The following is a 15,615-nucleotide window of genomic DNA, read 5'->3' as shown; positions in this document are numbered from 1 at the left end:
GGGAAAGTTGTCTCCAGTTGGAGGAAGGGCCCAGGTGAAAGTCCGGGAACAGACTCATTCCTGCTTCTGTCCTTGGAGGGGGAGACGCGGTCTAGTTTGGGGAGAGAGGGGACTCTGGTTATGAAGCCCCCACGCCCTCTGTACCCTGTAGCCTCTTGATAGGAGGGTAGGACTTGTGCATCTCAGCCAGACTCTGGAGAGTGCGAGCAGGTGGGACTCCAGGCCTGGGTCCCCCTTGTTCTCAGTCTCTAGCTGTCCCTCCTGATCCCCCATGACCACTTTCCCGGCCCCTGCCCTCTTGCTGGGGACCGGGAGGGAACCGTTGTTACCTCTCTGGGCAGGATGCAGGGGATGCTGAATTGGGCTCTCCAGTGGTGGTCCTTAGACTTGCATGGGCGTTAGGATCACGTGGGTAGTTGGTGGAAATCACAGATGCCAGGGCCTCACTCCCAGGTTCAGGGTTTGGGTGGGGCCTGGCAATCTGCTTTTTAACAGCGCTCTGTCCCCAGGACACTCTGAGAAATGCTAGGCTGGCCTTCACCTTGGCCCAGCCCCCAGGGTGGGGTCTCTGGGGGCTGCCTGTGGACTTAACAGCCCTCACATCCTCAAGCTGGGGGCTTGGGACTCTCAGCAGATAAACGATGTGGCAGAGTCCTTGGAATTTCTAACCATGAGGGCTTTTTCTCCAGCCATGGGCCAAGGCCCACCTGCTCCCCGAGTAGCAGGCTCCCAGGGAGAAGGGAATGTAGAAGGGCCTTTCCTCTGGCACCCACCTTGGCCCAGAAAACCCCTCCCAGCCCTGCCTGCGGGGCCCTGCCCTCCTGAGCTGCTTAGGGTGCATCTGCTCCCACACCTCATGCTGCAGCAGCTGCGTGTTGCCGGGGCCTCCACTGCTGGGCTGTGTTGTCTGTGGGGACACTGGGCAGCAGAGATCTGGGGAAGTGCTGTGTCCCGTGCTGAGCGTCTGACCGCGGGCCTGGCACCCTGTGCAGCTGCAGGAGAACCAGTGGGGCCCCTCCTGCAGGTGTCTGGCCAGGCCACCCCTCAACGGGCAAATTTTTGCCAAAGAGAGGGACTGAGGTGTCTGTAGAGAGACAGATGTAAGCAGGAGCCTGGTCCTGGTTAACAAGGGCCTGCTGGCTGCTGCCCACAGTCAGTGGGAGGTTTTTTCCCAGCTGTGGGATGGGCTACATCAAGCGTTTCCATCCGATTGTGATCTCTTCGTAGTTAAGGTCACCGGACCCGGCTGGCCAGAGGCCTGGGCAGCAAGGCCAGCTGTGACCTCAGCTTGTTTGCACTGATCTGGTCAATTCCATGGTTGACCTGTGATCCCAGTTCTTCTGACCCTGAGAGAGGCAGAGCCCAGGGCCTTTATGAGTTTGTCGTGTCAGTCTTATTACAGATGAAACAGAATTCCAGCTTTTTTGAGAGTCTGAGTAACAGCTCCCTGACCTGCTGCTTTGCATAACAACCGTGAACACTTGCCCAGTGTGCTACAGCTTACAGAGCAGTTTCATTTATTTTCCCCCAATACCCTGGAGTGCTTGGTATGATTTGCTCTAAGAGTCTCCTTTTGTTGATCAGAGAGCCTCAGTGACAGAAGCTCAGAGAGGTTAAATAATGTGGTGAGGGCCGCACAGCCCGTAAGTGGTAGAGCCGCAACTCAGCATCTCATATAATTTGAAAGAAAATACCTTGTCCATCCATCTGTCCATCCATCCATCCGTCCATCCATCCATCCATCCAACCAACTGTCCATTCACTCAACAAATACCGAGCACTCATCGCTTAAAAGATGGTGTAGTGATAGCTTTTATTGTTTGGAACACTCAGCGAAGCTCTGGGCCTTACCTGCTCTGACCATTTAATCTTCTCAGTGACACTGTGAAGCTGTAATTATGGCCCCGTTAGCAGTGAGGAAGCTGTAATTCAGGCAAAGAGACTTTTGTGGCTGGTAAGCAGGGAGTGGTGATTTGAACGCAGGCCCACCTGCCTCCAGAGCTCACGCTTTGCCCTCTGCTCGTCTGCTTTCCTGCAAGTAGTCCCCGTCCTGGTCTTCTGTGTATTTTACCAAATAGCACGATCGCACATACAGTTGATGCGTTTGAATGTCTGTCTGTTCTGCCAACTGTCCCGTCCGACTGTCCATTTGTCTTCCCAGATAGTATGTCAGCCAATCAGCCACCTACCCGTCCCTCCAGATGCCCGCCCAGCCCTCCCTCCTTCCATCTGTTCCTCCCTCTCTTCATCCATCCTTCCTCCAGTGGTGTGCTCCAGCTGACTCGTCCTCGCTCACAAGGACCCAAGAACCAGTGGTGCACATCTCTTTCCAACTTCACCCTCAGTGATTGGTGAAATTGGCTGGTGTTGGGGGCGTATTCGCACCATGGAAATACTCCACAGCAGGACCCTTTTCCCTGGAGAACCGCTTGTTCAATATGTACTGACATAGCCCTGCTTCAGTCCAGCCACTAATCCATCCGTGATTTTGTTCATTCATCTCACTGTCTGTTCATCCCTCTGCCCATTTGCCCAGCTATACAGTCATCCAAGTAAATTTATCCATTTGCTCACCCATCCACCCCTCCATCCATGAACCTGTCCGTCTACCCATCTGTCTGTCTGTTGTCTGTCCATCTGTCCGACCACCCGTCTCTCCACTCACCCGTTTGTGCATTTGCCCACTTGTGCATTTATTACCTTGCCCACTCATTCCACCCATCCATCCACCTGCCATCCATCCATCTCACAAACTTGCCAAGAACCTCCTATGTCACGAGCCCCATGCTGAGCCCTCGGGATGGGGAGATGATTGAGACACAGTTCTTGTCCTCCAAGCACTGTCCCCCTTCCCTGGGAGGGGGCCTGGGCTGTCCCCGCCCCCACCGCCTCCCCCGCAGCTACAGCGACCCAGCCCCCAGCTGCCTGGCATGTTGAGGTTGGACGCTACTGATTCCAGGCAGCAGCCCAGCCATCCCCAGGTCCCAAGGCTCCCCTGCCCCATCTGCCACCTCACCTGAGTCTCCTTTTTCCTCTGTTGTCCGTGTTTTGTCTCCTGCCTGCCCCGCCTGCTCCTCTCACCTGCTCTCCTTCTGCCTGGCTGCTTGGGGGCTCCAGCTTTCTCCAGACCTGACTAGGCTAAAGGAGAGATACGCCAGGACTAAGAGAGACATCTTGGCTTTAAGAGTTGGGGGGAGAGACATGCAGGAGCTGAAGCACAAGTACGATTGTAAGGTATTGTCTGTCTGTCCCTCCCAAGTCTGGGGGCTCCGGGGGGCCTTTCCTGCTGCTTCTGGGGCCGCAGAGGGTGGGGCTGAGTCCCAGGGCTGCCCCGAGACCTGGAACCTGGCCACGTCTTGTATCTGTTGCACAGACTGATGTTGCAAGCCGGCTTGCTCCTGTCCACATCCTCACCTCTCTTCCCTGCCCCCCTTAAGTGACACATTAACCATCCATAAGAATTTCTGGGTGGGCTTTCAAACTTCAGGGCCCTCAGAATCACCTGATGCTTTGAAAAATGCAGATTCCTGAGCTCTACCCCCAGAGAGGCTGATTCTGCTGGTCTGGGCCAAGGCCCAGGAATCTGTAAATTTGCTAACTCTGGCGGGTGGGTTTGGGTTACCCTTGGAAAAAATGTGGGTGTTCGTAACATTGGACTTCCTCCTGCTCTGAGCTGTTCAGAGAGACCGGGGTAAGGTGCCAGTAGGAGAAACCACCGTGCCTTTTCCTCAGTGGGACTCAGATTTGTGCATCACAACGACAGACAGCATGAGCTTCTGTTAACCGGCACCAACATGTGGGCTTTGGAGGCCTGCAGGCCTGGATTTGAATCCCAGTCCCACCACTTCCTCGCTGTGTGATCCTGGGCAGGCGTCTTGACCTCTCTGAGCTTCGGTTTCCTTGCCTGTGAAATGGGGGCATGAACAGTACCAGCCCCAATCCCGGGGTGGCTGTGAGCTCAGCCCCGTAAGGTGCTTAGTGCTGCGCTCAGCACAGTCTAAGAGCTCAGTGGACAGTGGGCCTGACTGTTTTCTCCCCAGGGCCCCCGCAGGCAGCTGTCTGCGGCTGTCATTTAGCCTTAGGGAGGCCGGCAAGTGAAGTAGCTGGCTGATGGTCACACCAGGGGTCAGCGGCAGAGCTGGGGCTCAAGCCGAGCCTGTGCACCCTCCGTCCTGTGGCCCCGCCCATTTCATCAGCACCGGAGGCCTCTCTGGAGGAGGCGGAGGCCCTTATACACATATCCTCTGAGAGGCCTGTGACTGGGGGTTGGGGAAGCTGAGGCCCAGAGAGGAGCAGGGAACACGTGGAGGGTTTGCCCTGCCTCTGGCCTGGGAGTCGGCCCCCGCTCTGTGCCATGAAGATGGTGGAGATGGCAGGTTGACTCAGGGACCCCTTCCAGGGTGTTCATCTGTTGCTCTTTTTCACCCAGGAAAATGCCAGGACAAGAACTTCTGATGGTTCCCCCAAAGGCCACTTTAGGGGTTCCTAGAACAGCACCCCCAACACCTTTCTACCAGGACAGGAACTGGGCTTCAGGACAGAGGTGTCCAGTCTCGGGGCTGTGGCCCTCCCCGAGCATCTCTGGCAGTTTCTCTGGTCCCTCTCATTTGATTCACAGGTGGTTATGACACCCCACCCTCCCCACTCGGAAAGTCCAAGTCCAAGAATCATGGCTCTAGAATTGTACCGTTTAGATGCAGGGAAGGGCCGGAGACTTCCCTTTCCCGCCCCCGCTGGCTGTTGGCTGTTTCCAGAAAGTCAACTTTGTTCCTGAAAAGCTACCACCCTGTCCCCCAGCGTCAGCGCCCACTGGGTGTTCAGCCAACCTCCCTTGCCCAGACCTTGAGAACTGCTGGGGCCCTTACACGGGGGACCCAGGGGTGTTTGGAGGAAGGTGATAGGGAGTGCAGAGACCAGGGACCCCTAAAGGCACGCTCCCCACCTTCAGCAGAGAGCTTCCAGAGGAGAGGGTTTTCCTACAACTGTGCTGTCCATTATGATAGCCATGTGGCTCTTCAAATTTAAATTAGTTGAAATTAAATATAACCAGAACTTTGGGTCATCGGTCGCCCCAGCTGGCTTTTGAGTGCTTAGTGGTTACGCGTGGCTGGCGGCACGTACTGGACAGTGCAGATAGGGAGTGTTTCCATCCTCCTGGAAACTTCTAGCACTGGCTGTGTGTCAGGGAGGCTGCCAGGGCCGGGCTGGGGGCTGAAGGGACAAAGCAGAGAGTTAGGGGACAGCAGCTCTGTTTGCAGGCCCAGGGTGCCCGCTGCCCCTCCCTGGACCAGGCTCCGCCTGTGCCCTGAGTTCTGCTTCGCCTGCTGTGCTGGGGCCCCAGGTCCTCCCCGCCCAGGGGAAGCTGCCCCCTGCTCTGTGGCGGCTTCTGCCTCCCCACGCCTTCCTGGGCAGTGGCTCAGTGAGAAATCTAGCTATTTGAGGGGCAAGGGTTCTGCAGATTGGTTGGGGTGCTCACCTCCTCTTAACCCTTGACGTTAAGCTCGGGCATTTGTCCAGCGCATTTTATTGTCCAGCATTCCATAATGCTTTCCCAGCCCCTGTCTGTTCCATCCTTGCAGACCTGGCGGGGCTCAGTGAGGAAACCAAGGCTCAGGGAGGTTGTCTTGCCCAGAGTCGTGCTGCTGGGGAGTGGTGGTGGTGGGGCTGGGATTTGAACCCAGGCCTCGGACTCTAGGCCTCGAGCCCTTTCCCTGGTGTTGCAGCGTGTCCTTAATTTGACACCCACCCAGTAGTTTGTCCCAAAGGGAAAAAATCAGGAACTCCCCTTGCCGGGAAAGAGGGTCCCCCAGGGAGATCCCCCCGGGGTTTGAGGCCCTTCTCACCCCTTCCCAGGAGGTCTTGGGGTGGTGCTGCCCTGCTGTCTTTCTTGGCCTCTGCTGCCACCTCCCTTGGAGAGAGTGGGCTCCGGGATCCCCATGTCTGCAGCTCTGGCCAGGAGGCCTACATGGGGCTGGTGGCCCTTGATGGCAGGTATCCCAGGGCCTCCCTCTGCTTCTCTGATGAACTCCTCTGCCTTGCTCAGATGACCCAGCTCATGAAGGCTGCCAAGAGCGGGACCAAGGACGGGCTGGAGAAGACGAGGATTGCTGTCATGCGCAAAGTGTCCTTTCTGCACAGGAAGGATGTCCTTGGTGAGTCGCTGAGGGCTGGGCTGGGGGCAGGGTCAGTGCTGGTGTCTCTTCTGGGACACATGGGCCTCTCCCTTCCGTGGTCTTTGTCATGGCCGACTTAGTCTTCTGCCTTCCACACTGTCTGGCTCACCTGGCTTCATCTTTGAATGTGCTGGTTCATTCCTTTGTTTATCCATTCACCCATCTCTCCACCAGCCAACATTTATTGAATACCTACTAAGTGCTGTGCCCCATGCTGGGTGCAGGGACACCAAGATGAAGTAGGCAGCATTTCCTCCAGGAGCGCCTGGTATGGTGGGGGGAGCAGGCATGGAAAGAGGAAATGACAATGCAGATGGACAAGCCGCACAGTGGGGTGCCGTGGCAGGAGCCTGGGGGAAGTGAGTCTGGGGTGTGGGAATGAAAGATCAGGGAGGTGCTGAGAGCAGAAGAAGGAGACCCAGGTTCCTCAGGCAGCAGGAACGTGGCAGGGAATGGATGCTCTGGGAGGAGGAGCCAGCATGTGCAACGGCCCGGAGGTGGGAAGGTATGAGATGTTCAAGAAATGATTTTCCTGATAGTCAACATTTATAGAGGATCTGTTGTGTGCCAGCTACTCTCCTAAGAGCTTTATAGTTTCTCATTTAATCCTTATAAACATCAAACAGGTGCAGAGGACTGTCTTGTTCCCATTTGGAGATGAGGGAACAGGCACAGAGTGGTTCAGTGACTTGCCTGGGGACACACAGGCAGGAGGGGCTGGAAGAGATTTCTTCCGGGTGGAGTGAGGGCAGGAGTGAGAGATGAGGGCCAAGTTAGCACAGGCATTCAAGCCATGGGGATCTTTGAGACCCTGCACCCTCTTGAAAAGCTATGTATTTTACCCTCTCTGTGCCTCAGTTTCCTCATCTGTGCAGTGGGGCTAATCTAATATCTGTCCCATGGGGCCTTGGTGAAAATGACTGCGGTAGCGCATGGAAAGAGTCCTGCACAGCTCCTGACCCCTGTGTGGCAGCCACTAAGAGGAGGTGTTTGGTGCTGGGACGGCGTCTCGCCAACCTAGTTCCACTCCTGGTCCCATGACCTCCTGGCTGTATAACCTCGCCTGGTTCTTCCCCTCTTGGAGTAGCAGGTTCCTCTGTGAAATGGGTTTAAACCCACCACAGTGTGTGCTTGATTCAGTGCTAAACCTTTAGGGGAACCCTGGCCCCCGATGCAGAGGGGAATGGGCCGAGGAGCCATTGCAAACTTGGAGTGGCCTGGAGAAAGGACAGCGTGGTCAGGCTGGCTGGGAACTGTTCCTGGTCACTCTCCCCACCCCCAGGCTGGCCAGGCGGCCAGCAGGCTCTCCGCAGGCCCTCCCCACCCTGCCTGCTAGTCCAGAGCCTTTCCTAAAGTGACCCTCCCACCAGAGGCGTTATTAATAGCCGTGGCAGGGCTCGAATCACCAGCCAAGAATGTTACCCAGTGGCTCATGGGGGAAGAGGAAGCCGCGGGGCCGGCGGCTGGGGTGGGTGCGGAGTGATGCCCGGGGTACCATGTGGGCCAGGCAGGAGGGCCTCCACCACCCCCACCCCCACGCTGTCATCCGCTGTCCCTCCTCCTCCTCCTCTTCTGTCTCCTGCTCAGGTAAGGGCCCGTCTGCGTGTCCCTACTCCCTCGGCCCCCTGGAGTCGCTGCCATTTCTTCTTTCTTGCCAGCTTCCCCACAGCACCCACTTCCTGCTGCCCACGGCTGCGGTGGCTGCCCCCGGGTTTCAGAGCTGTGAGCAGCAGAGTCCCGTCTCCTTGTGCCCATGCCTCGCTCGTGGGGCTGGATCCCTGCCCGGCCAGGTCGCTGCACTCTGCCGGGCCTCCCCTCTTTCTCTCCGCCCGAGCCTCTGTCTGTCTCGATCTGTCCTCAGATCTGCCTCTGTCATGTCCACGTTCTCCTATTGGGCACCAGCTGAACTTTTTCCCTGTTGGGTCTCTTTGCATTTTTTTTTTTTTGAAAGATGAAAACACAGCCTGTTCTTCTCAGGGCTTACTTTCTTCCCCCTTTTCGGCATCCAGAAGAAAACTATTTTTAGTTTTAGCCTAGTGATGGGGACATGGGCGGCCTGGCCTTTGCCAGGCCAGAAATGGGCGGATCTGAGCAGAGACAGAGACCTCCAGCAGAGAGGATTCTGAGAGCCGAGCCCTTGCCACACACTGCTTAGAGCTGCGTCCTTCCCTCCCTTTCGTTTCTGGGTGGACCCTTCCAGCACAGTGGGGCAGTGAAGGCTGCGAGTGGGCTCTAACCCTCTGCGGCCCCAGGAGCTGCTCATCCCAGGACCTTGGTCTAGGGGGGTTCCCAGCTCCTGGGGTCTCAGCAGCGTGTGTCATCCCTGTCTTGCGTGTGTCACCGGCCCATCATCTGACTTTCCAGGTGATTCGGAGGAGGAAGACATGGGGCTCCTGGAGGTCAGCGTTACAGACATCAAGCCCCCAGCCCCGGAGCTGGGCCCCATGCCAGACGGCCTGAGCCCTCAGCAGGTCTGTGGGAGGAGCAGGGTGTCTTCAGGGGGAGGGGTGTTGGGGCTCCCAGCCTACCTACCGCCTGGGGCCCTGCAGGTCTGGGTCTTGCAGGGGAGGTGAGGATGATCTGGGGTTCTTGGCAGAGCCCCAGCTGGGCAGGGGGCCTCCTGAGTTCTCTTTTCAACCAACTGCACAGACTTTGCAGATTGGGCCCGGCAGGTTCCATGCTGTTGTCCTGGGGGGTGGGGGTGGCCCCCTGCATTTGGAGCTCTTGCTTCCCAGCCTCGCAGCCAGAGCAACTCCTATGTAACTGTTTCAAACAAAACGATTTGAAGAAAGGGACGGCAATAAAAAAGGTTTGTGAAGCTTTGAACTAACCCAACTCAGGGAGTCTCTGGAGGTGCCCGGCCCCACCCTCCATCCACCTGTCATCAGTTCAGGCCTCAGAGTTGCCGTGGGCTTCCCAGGAGTCGGGGCTTCCTTCTCCTGGAGTGTCACAACGAGATCTAGGCAGCTGTGCTCTGGGACCTTGGCACAGTCATGGTTAAGTCCCTCCCCACTGGGGTCTTCCCAGCCATGAGACAGGGTGAGAGACCCCCGCCCCTCTCTGGTCATGAGGACTCTGAGCAAGACGTCTCCCGGGCAGGGATTGGCCGGCTTGGAGTTGGCAGGAAATCCTGATGTTGGACCCCTTTTGAAAGTCGGAGATACGGCTGCACCGCTCGTCCTGGGAGTCCATCCGCCTCCTTCCTTCCTTCTTTCGCCTGCCTGGCCCCTGGCGGCACTGAGACGGTGACCCCCCCCCCCCGCCCCCTCCCCTGCAGTGAGTCACCGTCAGAGCTGTTGGAGCTTGGAGCCCAGCGGTGCCCCAGGCTGCCAGTTCGTCATCCAGGGTTCCCCTTCCTGGCCTCGGCAGGGTCTGTCTCCTCGGGAGCCTTTTGCGTTTCTTGGATCAGCAGTGTTCGTTACTCTAGGCCAGGGGCTCTCAACCGAGGCAGTTTTGCCCCCCAAGGGACATTTGGCAATGTCTGGTGATGCTTTGGTTGTCCCAGCTTGGGGTGCTGCTGAAATTTAGTGGGTAGGGGCCAGGGATGCTGATAAATGTCCTGTAGTGCACAGCACGGCCCCAAATGTCAACCTGCTGAGCTTGAGAGCTCTGCTCTGGGAACACCTGGGAGCCTGGGGATCATTGACAATGCATCCAACTGTGGGACAGCTTGAAGGACGGTGACCTGGCTCGTCACACAGCCGTGGGGCAGTGGTCATGCAGCACAGTGGGAAGAGATGCCAAGGGTGTACCAGAGGCAGGAGGGAGGCGGCAGAGGGGAGCAGGGGAGATGGTGGTGGTGGAGCCTGGATCGAGGCTCTCAGGATGGCTTTGGGGGCACAGTGGGGGTCAGTCACCCTCCAGCTCTGGGCCGTGGTGGACAGGCTCCCCCCTTGGCCACCTCTCACACATGATGCCTTTCATGAGCTCTTTCCCAGCTTTGCTGTATGAGAGAATCACTTGGGAAGCTTAAAAACCCCCACTACCCAGGTGGAACCCTGCAGCATTCACTCAGAATGTCTCGGGTGGGAGCCATGTGATTCCAGTGTGCAACAAAGGACCCCCCCCCAGCCATGCTGCTGGATCCGGGTGAAGGCTTCTTGATAGGGTGCTGGTCGGGCTGCACCTGAAGGATGCACTAATTTGAGGAGAGGTGGGGATGGCGGGAGGGGAAGAGGGAGGGGCCCACTTGGTGGGGTGGAAGGGCTCCCTGAGGGCTATTCTATCAAAGAAAGAATTTTCTACTTGAGTTGTCCAAGGATGGAGGAGGTTAACTGTTCCTGTGGAGGAGAGTGGTGACTCCCCATTCCTGGGTGTATGTGGGACCTGAGTCCCAGCATCTGCTGCCCCCATCCTGCAGTCTAGGGAGCACGGGTGTTTGTCTGGGGTGGGCAGGGGTTCTGGAAGGAAATGGTGGCCTGCCAGCCTCCAGTGGTCTCAGGAGCAGCTTTGGGAGGGGCACTCCCCTCTGTCCCACGGCCATCAGCTCCACTGGCATCGTGGCTGCTCTTCCTGTACCCGGGGCTCCTCATGCAGCAAGTGCTCACTCTTGCTGCGGTTGGCACAGGTGCTGACTGTGCTTTCTGTCCGAGCAGGTGGTCCGGAGACACATCCTGGGCTCCATTGTGCAGAGCGAAGGCAGCTACGTGGAGTCTCTGAAGCGGGTACTCCAGGTGCGACTCTGGGGGCTCTGGGGAGAGGGCAGGGGAGACCCCAGAGGGGCATTTTTACAAGGAGTGTTTGGCACTGTGGGCAGTTTTAAGGGGAAGGGACCAAAGGCCCAGGCTTTTATGGGGACAGCAGGACATGGGGGACACCATGAATTCCTGATGCCTGGTGTTCATGGGAAGCCTGCATATTCTGAAATGATGTCAAGAGTCAATGAAATGGGCTCCATCCTATAGACTTGAGGGCACGTAGTCCCTCTTGTGCCCTCCTCGCCACTCTGGGAGCCACTGGGGCAGGGGCTGTGGCTCCCCGTTATCTTGGAGCTCCCTGGGGTGGGGAGTAGGCTGCACCCTCTCTCTCGCCATCAGGTTGCCCAGGGTTTGCTAAGGAGGTGCTTGTGTGACTAAGGTGTGCCACCCTGGTCTGTAGTTGGCGTTCCTCAGTCTTCTGGGATGTTGTGGCTTTCAGAGTGAGGATACCAGAAGGGAATTGGGGTGGGAGGAAGCGTCCCCTCCTGAGTTTGGACCCACAGTAGGGGAGCCCAGGCCTCAGGCAGGTGGAGATGAAAATATCTCATGTTTCTGACAAAGCTGGTGGGAGTGTGTGGCTCTAGGTCTGGGGGACCGGGGACCTTGCTGTGGCATCACCGTCACTGCTCCATTAGATGGACTGGCTCAGTCGTGGGCAGAGCCAATCCGGGCTGGGCTAGCCCATGGGTCTCCCCCCAAACCCAGCTTAACACATAAGTCACAGGGGTAGGTTGTGGATGGGCCAAAGGGCTGGGAGTGCTATGTTCATGGAGATCCTTCCAGAAGGACAGGTGAGGAGTGAGGGGTGAGTGCTCCCCCTGACAGGAACGTCTGCCGAGTTCTTCTTGGCCTCGTGCAGGTTGCCGTGAGGGCAGTGGGTGGGGGGCGGTGGCCTAGCCTGGGGGTGCTCACTCCTGCCCGCCCTGGCAGGATTACCGCAACCCTCTGATGGAGATGGAGCCAAAGGCGCTGAGCGCCCGCAAGTGCCAGGCCGTGTTCTTCCGCGTGAAGGAGATCCTGCACTGCCACTCCATGTTCCAGATTGCCCTGTCCTCCCGCGTGGCCGAGTGGGACTCCACCGAGAAGATCGGGGACCTCTTCGTGGCTTCAGTAGGTGTCCCCAAATTCTCTTTCCCCAGCCCACTAAGGTGAAAACCATGGCCCAGCCTCCTGCCTCCACCTGGTCGTCTTTCCAGGCTAGTCAGGTCAGAGGGTGGCAGGGCCTGAGTCAGCGTGACCTAGGCTGGGGGTGGGCATGACACCTTCCAGTGTGTCCATGGAGATATCTGCCAGCGTGGTGCCAGTTGAGCCCACTTGCTGCCCCGGCTCCTCCCATGTGACAGCTCCTCCAGGAAACTGGCCACTGTGGGCAGCCACTGGCCAAGTGCTTGCAGTGACCACTGAGTTGCTCACACAGAGCACGGCCTTGGCCCCAGGGGATGCTGCAGGATGTGGGGCCCAGCCCACTGGGTCATGCTCTTGGAGATCTGGCCTGGTCCCAGCCCAGCTCTGCAAATTGGGGCAGCTCCCGGGCTCTCTCGGGGCTCAGGTCCCCATCTATGGAAGGAGGGGGTGTGCTGAACTCACGTGTTTTCAAACTGAAGTCTGTGGGCCCTAGAGAGATTCTTGGGGTAAGAAATGGTCAAGTCAGGGGAACCTGCTTTCATCTCTTGTAGGAAACTGGGCTCTGTTCAAAGGCAGAAAGTATTGTTTTGAAAACCCTAGAGCTCAATAGATTCAACACCTTGGTTGCTATGTCCACAGGGCTCGGGGTCAGGAGCGCTGTCCTTGAGGGTGGAGGGCCAGGGGGTGGTGAGGACGTGCCTGTAGCAAAGGGGTGTCACAGCCCCCTTCACCTGTGGGCAGGGCTGCCGTGCTGGGGAACGAGGAGTGGCCCTGCCTCTTTCTCCCTGTGACCTTGGTGTCTTTTCATCTCTCTGAGCCCTGTCCCCTCCCCTCACCAGGTGACCGGTTTCCTGACCCCAAAGCTAGCTGAGACCCTCTGGGTGGAGGAGGATGGTCGTGGCCGGCAGTGAGGGTGGGGGTGCTGGCCGCCCTTCCCTTTGCAGGCATGTGACCCTCCCGGGGCCGGGCCCACCCCTGTTTCAGTTTTCCAAGTCCATGGTGCTAGACGTGTACAGCGACTATGTGAACAACTTCACCAATGCCATGTCCATCATCAAGAAGGCCTGTCTCACCAAGCCCGCCTTCCTCGAGTTCCTCAAGGTGAGCCTGAGGCGGGTCTGGGGCCCCGCTCCGTGGAGCCCTGGCCGTGGTGGGGGAGGAAGGTTTCCCCCGAGGCAGGGGATGCTGTAGCATCATTTCTTTGGCCCGGACACTTCTGTTCTTTCCTTTGGGGCATCCCAGTCCCACGGGAAGAAAATGCACCCCTCACCCCCTGCAAGGGGAGGGTGATAAAGAGTTAAAGTGTCTGTAAGCCGCTTGGGGTCCTGGAGCTCTGACAGGTGGGGTGGGGGGAGGCCTGTTACATCTTGCGAGGGTGAGATGATGGGTAGGTCCGTGGTGGTCTGGCGGGCTGGGCTGGAGTGGGTCTCAGGTGTGGCTCAGGTGGTGGCCCGGCTGATCCCTTTTCCTCGTTTGTAAAAGGGTGAGGAGAATTCCTTAAAGGGGTGCCTTGGAGGTCACCTGAGAGAAGAGTGGTTAAAGGACCAAAGGCCTCGTGTAGCCATGGGGCCAGGTATCTCTCCTCCCTCCCGTTTCCTTGGTGCTGAGCCGGGTGGGTCAGACTAAGACCCCGCTGCAGGGAGCGTGCCACCGAGCGGAGGTTGCAGGGGGCTAGGAACTGGGGCCTCAGCCGGGGAACCCACAGCTCCCATCCCAGAAGGTCGGGGTGGGGTTTCTCAACAGGGTGCCATCTGACAGGGGTCCAGCGGGATGGCAGGTGGCAACAGGTGGAGACAGAGGAGAGGATATTCCAGGTGCAAGGGTGGTGGGGCAAAGCTCAGAGGCAGGAGGATGAGTGTGGGAAGTCTGGTTGGATGCTGGGAGCACTGGGTGCCTGTGGGGAGTCCCAAGAGAAAGGCCCAGAGCAGCTGAGTTCAGTCTGGGCAGGTCTGGGCCTCCAGGCTCAGGGGCTAGGTTGTCGTATTGCAGGCAGCATGAGCCACTGAAGTTTTGAGGGGAGCCAGATGGAAGCAGCGGCTGGTGGAGAAGTGGCAGCATCCTGTGCTGTAGGGACTGAGGGCGGGGTCCAGGTGACAGGTGTGTGGGCGGAGTGGTGGAAACAGAAGCAAGAGACAGGACAGTGAGACCCCCTGTGCCCACCCCGCATCCTGGCCCTGGCCCATCCGCTTTAGTTTCAGTGGAAGGAGTGGTTGTCTTGGCTACTTTGAGAGGGCTGATCTCTCGAGTAAATTGCTGAATGTTCCAGTCATGTTTTTAGTGCAGAGACCTTAACATGATGCTCTGGACCAAGGGCTGTGCAGGGGACCCCTGACGTGGCAGGGACCCTTGGCCGTGGAACCAGGGACCTCCCTGGGCTCTTCTCTCGGGCCTTGAGGCTGAGCAGGGTCCGGGGCGTGGGGAGAGGAGTCCAGGACGGACCGCATCTGTGCCCCGGGCTCTGGGCCCTCACTGCAGAGGGTCAGTGAGTGACTCCACCTGGTCTCCAACAGCGGCGGCAGGTGTGCAGCCCCGACCGCGTCACACTGTACGGACTGATGGTGAAGCCCATCCAGAGGTTCCCGCAGTTCATCCTCCTGCTGCAGGTACCCCCCTGGGATTCTGGCGGCCACCCACCCTTGGGGTCTGGTGGGGGCTGATGTGAACCTCGTGGGGAGAGGGCAAGAGGCTGGGCTTCTTATCCGTCACCCATAAGCCACAGGTTGGCTGTGCACTGTGGGCAGGTCCCTTTCCCCCAGCCCCCTCTTTCACTCCTGGATCCGTCCGTGGGAACGCTGAGTGACCGGAGGTGGCATCAGCCCAGGCTGTGGGAAGGGAATGGAGGCATGGGGATCCCAGCACCTGTGGGGCTCCTGGCAGGAAGGAGGTGCCCGGTGAACGTGCTGACCTTGGCAGTAAGGACTGCTGAGGGAGTGTCAGCCCCACACAGGGCCTGAGAGCTTGAGACAGCTCCCCTGATTGCCGGGGGCCCTCTGTTGGTGGGTGAGCCCCCACTGGGGAGGGTTGAGCAGCCAGGCTGAGGGCCCCAGCAGCGTTCCTTCTCTGTCAGAGCCGCCCGCTGCAGGAGTGGATCTCATCCCAGCAGACTGTTGATCAGGGATTGGTCCACTCAGTTGTTTGATTTCTTCACTCACTAGCTGTTTCTTGAGGCCTTGTCTACATCAGGAACCATCTGTCCTGGCTGCAAGCTGGGCCCCTTTTCAGACCTGGTCTCCGTAGAGGGTGTGGAGGCCGAGGCTGTGACCCCAGCCGGGGAAGGGTCTGCTGGGCTGGGGGTCTCAGCCTTGGCTCCCTCTGGGCCCTTGCAGGACATGCTGAAGAACACCCCCAGGGGCCACCCGGACAGGCTCTCGCTGCAGCTGGCCCTCACAGAGCTGGAGACGCTCGCCGAGAAGCTCAACGAGCAGAAGCGGCTGGCTGACCAGGTGGCTGAGATCCAGCAGCTGACCAAGAGCGTCAGCGACCGCAGCAGCCTCAACAAGGTGTGTGCCTCCCACCTGTGCACCATACCAGCCCTGTGGCCTGTCGCCTGCCGCCTGCCGCCTGCCGCTCGGCCTCCTGCCCCTCGGCACCCACCAGGTGGCAGTGTTCTCTGCAGGAAG

The 15,615-nt window shown here is 58.5% G+C and overlaps 1 protein-coding gene across 7 annotated transcripts in view; it reads left to right on the top strand.

The window, feature by feature from the left end:
* Positions 1 to 15,615, top strand: part of ARHGEF10L (Rho guanine nucleotide exchange factor 10 like) — a 150,799-nt gene that overhangs the window by 75,680 nt on the left and 59,504 nt on the right. For 5 of the 7 annotated variants that reach the window (XM_064493999.1, XM_031464188.2, XM_064494000.1 and 2 more), the window contains 7 exons: positions 6,044 to 6,152; positions 8,538 to 8,644; positions 10,769 to 10,846; positions 11,801 to 11,980; positions 12,980 to 13,096; positions 14,506 to 14,598; positions 15,322 to 15,495. In XM_064493999.1, coding sequence (XP_064350069.1) covers positions 6,044 to 6,152; positions 8,538 to 8,644; positions 10,769 to 10,846; positions 11,801 to 11,980; positions 12,980 to 13,096; positions 14,506 to 14,598; positions 15,322 to 15,495 — 858 coding nt within the window. Of the gene's footprint in view, positions 1 to 6,043; positions 6,153 to 6,537; positions 6,679 to 7,573; positions 7,761 to 8,537; positions 8,645 to 10,768; positions 10,847 to 11,800; positions 11,981 to 12,979; positions 13,097 to 14,505; positions 14,599 to 15,321; positions 15,496 to 15,615 lie in introns of those variants that run through there. The other 2 variants (XM_064494002.1, XM_031464190.2) reach the window with 2 other exon arrangements.

This window comes from Camelus dromedarius, chromosome 14 (assembly GCF_036321535.1).
Source record: "Camelus dromedarius isolate mCamDro1 chromosome 14, mCamDro1.pat, whole genome shotgun sequence".
NCBI lineage: Eukaryota > Metazoa > Chordata > Mammalia > Artiodactyla > Camelidae > Camelus > Camelus dromedarius.
Note: the sequence above shows the minus strand (reverse complement) of the source record. Positions and strands in the feature narration are given on the sequence as shown.